The 7,216-nt window shown below is 38.5% G+C and overlaps 1 protein-coding gene and 1 long non-coding RNA gene across 2 annotated transcripts; one reads left to right on the forward strand and one right to left on the reverse strand.

Moving 5' to 3' along the window:
• Positions 1 to 432: 432 nt before the first annotated feature.
• Positions 433 to 1,819, reverse strand: LOC148722626 (uncharacterized). The gene is made up of 2 exons (XR_015992461.1): positions 1,439 to 1,819; positions 433 to 1,133 (listed from the first exon to the last, which is right to left on the reverse strand). It is a non-coding gene; the product is annotated as an uncharacterized LOC148722626 (long non-coding RNA).
• LOC148722627 (choline/ethanolaminephosphotransferase 1-like) lies at positions 1,820 to 6,706 on the forward strand. The gene is made up of 3 exons (XM_088735991.1): positions 1,820 to 1,967; positions 3,086 to 3,211; positions 4,050 to 6,706. The coding sequence occupies exons 1-3, from the start codon at positions 1,848 to 1,850 to the stop codon at positions 4,164 to 4,166; spliced, it is 363 nt and encodes a 120-aa protein (XP_088592117.1). The 5' UTR covers positions 1,820 to 1,847; the 3' UTR covers positions 4,167 to 6,706.
• The last annotated feature ends 510 nt before the right edge of the window (positions 6,707 to 7,216 follow it).

Here is a 7,216-nt window from a genome sequence, read left to right on the forward strand (position 1 = left end):
AAGGACATACTCTATACAGAGAGTTGGCAATGGGATTTGAAACATCATGAGAGAATGAAAGGTCAGTGTACAAAAAGAAAGCTGGAGTACTGGAATACTGAAATCAGTGAAATTAGGAAACAAAAAAGGGCATGCTGTGTGGATTCCCCTGATACAATTCAGGATGATGACATTCCCACTCCTGAGGTGAATTTAACAAACCTCTCAGTGAAGCAGTTGAGGGAACTCATCAAAGAAAAAGGTCTTTGGCCAAAAGGCCTGTCAAAACTTAAAAAAATGGAACTTATTGGACTCATTGAAAAAGCTTAACTTTCCGAAGATGAAGACACGCAGGACCTCACTCCCAGGGAAGATTACAGCAAACTCACTATCAAGCGGCTCAAGGAAATCATGAAAGAGAGGGGTCTTAGTACAAAAGCCCTCTCTAAACTTAAAAAACAGGAACTCATTAGCTTTATTGAGAGGTCCCAGCTAAATAAAATTAATCCTTAAATACTGACCTCAGTAACACTGGTAAAACATATTGAAACAGGATTCCAGCCCAGTGGTCAGCTCCAGGAATAATAATGAATAAGTTTCTTATAATTCCTAGCATCATGTGAAAGTAATAAGGTCGAAAATTAGTAATGCCTAAAGCTGAGAAGTTATAGTGTGTGAAAAAAATTAATTTACAAAGAAGGCTATGTTAATTCCATTGTAAGTTCACTCGATTACACTAATTAAATGATGAAGGGACTTTACTAAACTTGGTAGTGATCTTCTCAATATAAGCCCTTGGGGCCTCCACAATATTCTCAGCTACCCTCTGATATGTTACTGGAGATAACTGTAGGAATTTTCTCATTTTAAGAGGAAATCTAAGTTTGACACCATCCCCATGTCTGTCATATATACAGTTCCAACTAGGTGGTAGCTTACATTTACTAAAATCATTTTCATCAAACAAATGCCAATTCTTTTCTTTAGCATCCCTCCCTTTCCCATAAAACAAATATTTATATACATCATGACAGAATTCTAAAGTCAGTCTCTGCTCTGGTCCTTTGTGTCTTAGGGCATCTAACAATGACACACGCATCCTGTCGACACATTCCTCAATTATCTCCTTCCCAGGCTTTGGAGATTCAAAGTAACTGCAAACAGATAATAGATAAGGGGTGAGGAAATTTTATTTCTAGGTTTTAAATATCATTGTTTATTTCTGTAGAATAGAGGTACATAGTTTTTTTTTTTTCCTTCAGGGAAACCTCTTTTTGTTCCATCTCATTTTGATAAGATAATCTTCGTTGTTGTAAGCTTAATTGTAAACACTGAAACTGCAAAACTGAAAGTTTCATGCATATTGACAAGATATTTGGCTCCCTTAAACGTAGTAACACTTCATAAGTTGCTGATATTAAATTAACAACAATTTTACTTTAAGGTCTGTTCTTCTTACCTCTACATCATCTCGGCTTGCAACAACACGCTCTGCCTCATAAAATCCCGTGCAATTAACTTTCGACCTTCTCTTTTTACTATTTTCTGCCTACAATAAATCAACAGTGCTCAACCTGTGAAGAACATCGCAAGAAACATGTTTCCTTTTCGAACGAGCGATAAGTGCCGCCATATTGGATTTTATTTTTCTGGAGTGCAACATGATATACCGCTGACAATTGTTAACGGGCTCGAAATGTCCACGATTTCTGGTAATGTTACATTTAATTAGAAACTTTAAATGTTATCTCCAAAAGTTGCAAAATCACGGGCCCATTTTCTAAATTACTAGTCATACAAAGAATTACTTGGTTTTGTTTGTTTTTCAGGGCACTAGCGTTTTATCACCATTGTTTCCTATTGCTGCTATGTTATATATGGCCTATCTTACTGCGACAACCTCCTCCACAAGTGTATTTCGTAAGCACCCATGTTTATTTGTCATGGCGTTTGGATTGGCGTGTTCCAAGATTACAATCAAACTAGTGGTATGTGCTATGTGATTATTTAGTAAAGAATAAGAAGGATGGTAAGTTTTGAGCTCGGAAAAGAATTTAAGATTGATGTTTATCCTCTAGTCACGAGCGTGGGACAAAAGGAAAAAAAAAAAAAAACTAGACGATAATCATCAAGTTTTTTTTTTCCTCTATCCCACGCTTTTGACTAGACGATAAACATCATTCTTTATTCTTTACCGAGCTCAAAATTTACCACCTTTCTTATTCTTTACAAAACATGACGCTATCGACATTGCCAATCCTAGCAGTATGCGGAGTGCGTGTCATATGTGAACTTTGTGGTAGGCCTTGCTCTCCATTGAATCTCTGTGGCTTAGTGGTAGAGCATTGGAGTGCGGAGTCCGAAGGTTTGAGGTTCAATTCCTAATGGGGACTTAGAATTTTTCCTTTGTCCCATGCTCTTGACTATATAATAAAGATCTTTCTTTATGTGATTGTTGTGTCTCAGGTACCTTTGTTTAATTCACTAGTAAAGGCTTAGGCAAAGTTCTTTGTAAAGATGAGGGTGAGGAGAGAGTCTTGCAGTAGTTTAGCGTGTCATTAGGAGTTGGCTCTTCTGTTATTTAAGAGTTTCCTGTTATCTTGACTGATAGGGAGGTCATTATACATGTATCTTTTCATTTAGAATTTTTAAGAAACAAGAGATTTTCTTGGAAAAAAATGACAAACAAACCCGCCTGAATCTTGATTTTTACATACACGTCATTTCTCAGCGACAGAAACAAAGTTATGTTCCTCTCATAAAGGGAAATCTACATTCCAACATTGAGTGCCTTTGGGGTCAAAAGGAACAGCTTGGCATCTCAACTCTTATTTCAACCCCCAAGAATGATTAGTAGCAGAAACTGTGGAACAGTTTCGGTACACAGTGGGCAGACAGGATCGAGAATTAGCGTAGAGATCTACCAGGAGATACAATTATAACACCAATCCTCAACCAAGAAAAAATGCATTGTCATCAGATCCTAGATCAGATCTTAGAGAGCAAATTATTTCTTTGAAACTGCAAGAATAATTATTTTTTGCCTAGAGCCTTTCAGTTGTTCGTCCTCCAGATACCTTATTAACATTGTCTTGACTGTCAATAGGTTGGTTGTATGACACGGAGTCCAGTTGAATTCAAAGATTCCACTATGATCGGAGGGATTCTTCAGATTCTTAATATTCATTACGGCTCTCCAATTGATGAATATGTTTTATTGTGGTGTATGATGGTAAGTCTCCTGACATTTTTTCACGGGTGGATTGCCACAGTGTACAGTATATGTGCTACAACAAGTGAAAAAAAGAAAAAGTAAGCAAGTTGATACCACGAAATAAGCAAGAAAGGGAAAACTTTGAGAAACCGCGTTGTACTTTTGGCAGCCTTAGAGAACCATGAAACAGAGAAACACAGGGTTGCCACGGTCAGGGAAAAGTCAGGGAAAAACAAAAACTTTTCAAGGTCAGGGAAAAGTCGGGGAAAATCTTAGTTCTCGTCAAAGTCAGTGAAAAGTCAGGGAATTTTGTTTTGAGGGTTCCACAAAGGTTTGTGAAGTAGTCGATCGAGTGTAGCAAATCGGATAGAAAGCTTAAAAGCGATGGAGAAATGTAAAAGTGGATTTGGCCTGTTTGATAATTAATTTAATTCAAGGTCAGTGAAGAATGTTTTGAGGTCAGGGAAAAGTCGGAATTTTTTGGGTTCTAATGAGTGGCAACCCTGAAACAGATTCTGCGTTCATTTCCAAGCACAACCAAAGCCAAATAACGCCATGATCCTCGCAAATGAGCGGCAATTTTTCAGCTGTTGCTTGAAAAAAAATTCAGGTCTCGATGGGATTTGAATCTGTGCTAGTTGGGAGCTACGACAAACTGAGTTGTTGCCAAGCCTTTGTATAGGAGTGAGAACAGGAACGTTGCTGCTTTTCAAATACTGGTCTCTTTAACAACAAGGTCACCTTCAGCCTCACTTCAAATCAAAGGCTTGGGAACTAAGTACACAATTGTAAAATGGCCCATTTGGGGATACCGCTGTACCTTCTCTATTGACTGCGTCTTACCCGTCTATTCCAGGGTCATGTGTTGTTTGAACAGCTGCGGTACAACTTTGCTCTTGGTACGGACATCTGTGACTACCTTAACATCAGCTACTTCAGAATAAAACCTATGAAGAAAGAAAAGGATAAATAGCACGCTGTGACCTTTAACCTGCTTTGAGTAACCTCTGCTTTTTCTCCCTTCGACCTTTTTCTAACCTTTTTGTGGACTGTGTAGAGCGGTATTCACTGTGAAACTTATGTAAAACCAAGATCAAACGGGGTCGAGAGTCGGTGAGAGTGGTTCTTCCTTCAACTGTCATCAATTGCTGTAACTGTACAGGAAAATTTGCCGTAGGTGAAGGTCGGGATATGCAAGGTAGCAAATCAGTGCGTTAGGTCTCCGCGTCTATTGCTCCCAAAGCAAGCCGATAAGGGTGATATTCTTGCTGCGATCATACGCAGGATATCAAATAAGTGTGTTCTTACAGTGCGTGTTTCGGGGGAAAATTTTGTCACGTGTACGAAGGTTTTTACCAAACTATTCCATGTTTTACCAAGTCAGCTAACACAAAAACTGATTGAAATAACTCTCTTGGACTTATTTTACGTACAGGGCTTCCCAAGAAGGAGGAGGGGGGAGGGAGGGTGGCTTATAAGAGAGACGGGTGAGGGAGCTGATCACAAGCCCGCTGAAAGGGAGTCGTCATTTTTTTATCTTTCCTCCCTCATAGCCTTAAAATGCCGTGTGCAGAAACTTTCAAACACATTTTAACTACCTCTATACAACTCAAGTAGGTTACAATGCCACGGTTAACCTTTTGCATAGCATTTCATGTTTTGCCCTTTGTTTGTTAGTGTGTTTTTGTTTGTGGAAGAGTAAGGAGTGGGTGGGGTTGTGAAAGGAGGGGGGCTAGGGAGATGCGGTACCCCTGGGAACTGTTTGCACGTCTTGTCGCCATGACTTGTTGCTGAGTATGTTCCAACCTGGACAATAATTTTACCCGTAAATCTGTCTGTCAAGCAATCGATACATTTCGTTTACTCGAAAATTTCATTAGGTGAATCCGCCTTGCCTTTACAACACTGGTTGCCAGCCGTTTTCGCCGACTCTCGTCCAATTTGTTTGTGACTTCGTCATGTTGCGATTTCTTGCTTACCTTTTTTATTCATGACATGCTGTTTCTTTTTCTTGCTTTCTTGCATCTCTGTGGTGTTTTTCCGTCTCAGAAAAATGTGAATCTAAGACATTTTGTGATGGAAATAATCTTACTCGCTACTGGAGAGCTTTTCGATCGAGTGTCGTCAAATCAAAACGATCACGGCGGCCAATCAGAAGACAGGAAAAAACCGTCAAGAGCTAATTAGAACTAAAGTGAAAACAATCGAGTAAAGCGCGGGAAAACGTAGGCGCCCAAGTCGCGATTGGTTTTTAGTTTTGCATCTGATTAGTTGAGAGAGTGGCGCGAATTTCTTGGACCAATCACAGAGCGGAGAAAAGCAAAACCAAAGCAGTCTCGAATTACTTTCGGCACTCAATTGAAGATTTCTCCGAAGCGACCATCCAAATTGTGAGGTACAGTAGCTTCTATAAACGCTACTATAACATTTTTATATACCAACCAAAAGGACACGTGTGGTATTAACTGATGTGTGAAGTTGCCAGGAACCAACAGGTCGTGTGTTACAGTTAAGTTGGTGATTTGAAAAATTAATTCATTTTTAATAGTATGTATTGTAATATGTTTTGGAATTTGAGTTATTAATCGCATCTGATAACGCCCTTTCACTCTTAGATAATTTACTCAATTTATATCAACTTTTTAATTTCTTTGGTTTGGTCAAATTGACTTCCTCACTTTTGGATTTGGTTTAAGTTTACTGCGAAGACAAAACGGCTTATTGCCTATTTTTTTTTCCATTGGCCAGTACTTTTTGAAATAAATTAGTTACTTCCCTTCTTAAAACGTAAGTATTGGTTCTATGCCTTCTTGTCATTAGCAAAATTCTCGAAACAGGCAAGAGGAGGGGAGTGTGTTACAAAATTTGTCTCGTATCGGTGGAAGTCAAAATGAATTGAGGTCTGGTGTAATTCTGACTCGCGATTGACACTGTAAAATGCTTATTTACAATTTTTCTGCTAATTACAGTTCCTTAGGCTCGCTTTGAGTTGTTTTTTAAAGAAATCTTTTGATTGTAAAGTCAATCGACATGAGGTCATCCTTAGGATTTGCTCAAGAACGTTAAAGATGTTGAAATATTATTATAATCTATATGCATATGGAGTTCGCTAGTACCCATTGGAACTACACTCGACACTCTTTTGCAAATTGCTCTAACTGACCAGATGACAATTCGAAAGGATTTCTCGTTATTTTTTTATTTTTGTAGATCTCTTAACTCAAGACCTATCTGAATCGGGGTTGCTTATTGAATGGAAGATTATTGTTGTCTTGCAGCAGCTATGGCATCTTGTCATGTTTCATCTTGTAAGAATCGGACTAAGTAACATCCATTTAACCGTAATTTTAGAATTTAGAACGCGAAGTAATGTTTGATCTAGGCGTGCGATGCCGATTAATATTGTAGCTTATTTTAAATATTGATTTCTCTCTGCATACACGGTGGTAACTTTATCACAAAGGTATGAAAAGATTATTTATTTGAATATAAATGCTTCAGTTTTGTTATTGACCCAGTTGGTTAGTTTGTTGGCAGGTCCCGTCTTGTTCTTGTGATGGACTGAGAAGGAAAGCAGGAGCTGAGCCGTTCGTTCCATTTGTTGAAAAATGTAACAGACCGGAAACACTTTATGCTAATGTACACCGCATGATTAGGTTTGGTTTTGCGAGCCGTAAGTCGAGTCGAAAACGCGCGCAATACTACTATATTTGAGCACAATTCGATTACGTTTCGCAAACCAAAGTAATTAAAAAGGTCAATCAGAAATGAAGACACCAGAAGCCAATGAGAACAAAAACTTAAATCAAAGTTGGCAAACGCGCGTAACCAAGTCACGGAATTGGTTAGTTTAATTTTGTATCTGATTGGTCGAGAGGATGGCGGGAGCTGAAGGGGACCAATCAAAGCGCGATGTGAGATAAAGCCAATGCAATCCCGGTTTACTTCGGACACTCACTAGAGAATTGTTCTAATGCACTAAACAAACTTAAAAAAAAAAAAAGAAAAAAAAAATAACAATCC

This window comes from Stylophora pistillata, chromosome 10, assembly GCF_964205215.1.
Source record: "Stylophora pistillata chromosome 10, jaStyPist1.2, whole genome shotgun sequence".
Lineage (NCBI taxonomy): Eukaryota > Metazoa > Cnidaria > Anthozoa > Scleractinia > Pocilloporidae > Stylophora > Stylophora pistillata.

Bases quoted from the DNA above. Each gene is read 5' to 3' on its own strand.
- LOC148722627 (XM_088735991.1), top strand. From the start codon at position 1,848: ATGTTATATATGGCCTATCTTACTGCGACAACCTCCTCCACAAGTGTA. The intron at 1,968-3,085 runs GTATGTGCTATG...GACTGTCAATAG, and splicing joins AGATTACAATCAAACTAGTG to GTTGGTTGTATGACACGGAG. The intron at 3,212-4,049 runs GTAAGTCTCCTG...CGTCTATTCCAG, and splicing joins TTTTATTGTGGTGTATGATG to GGTCATGTGTTGTTTGAACA.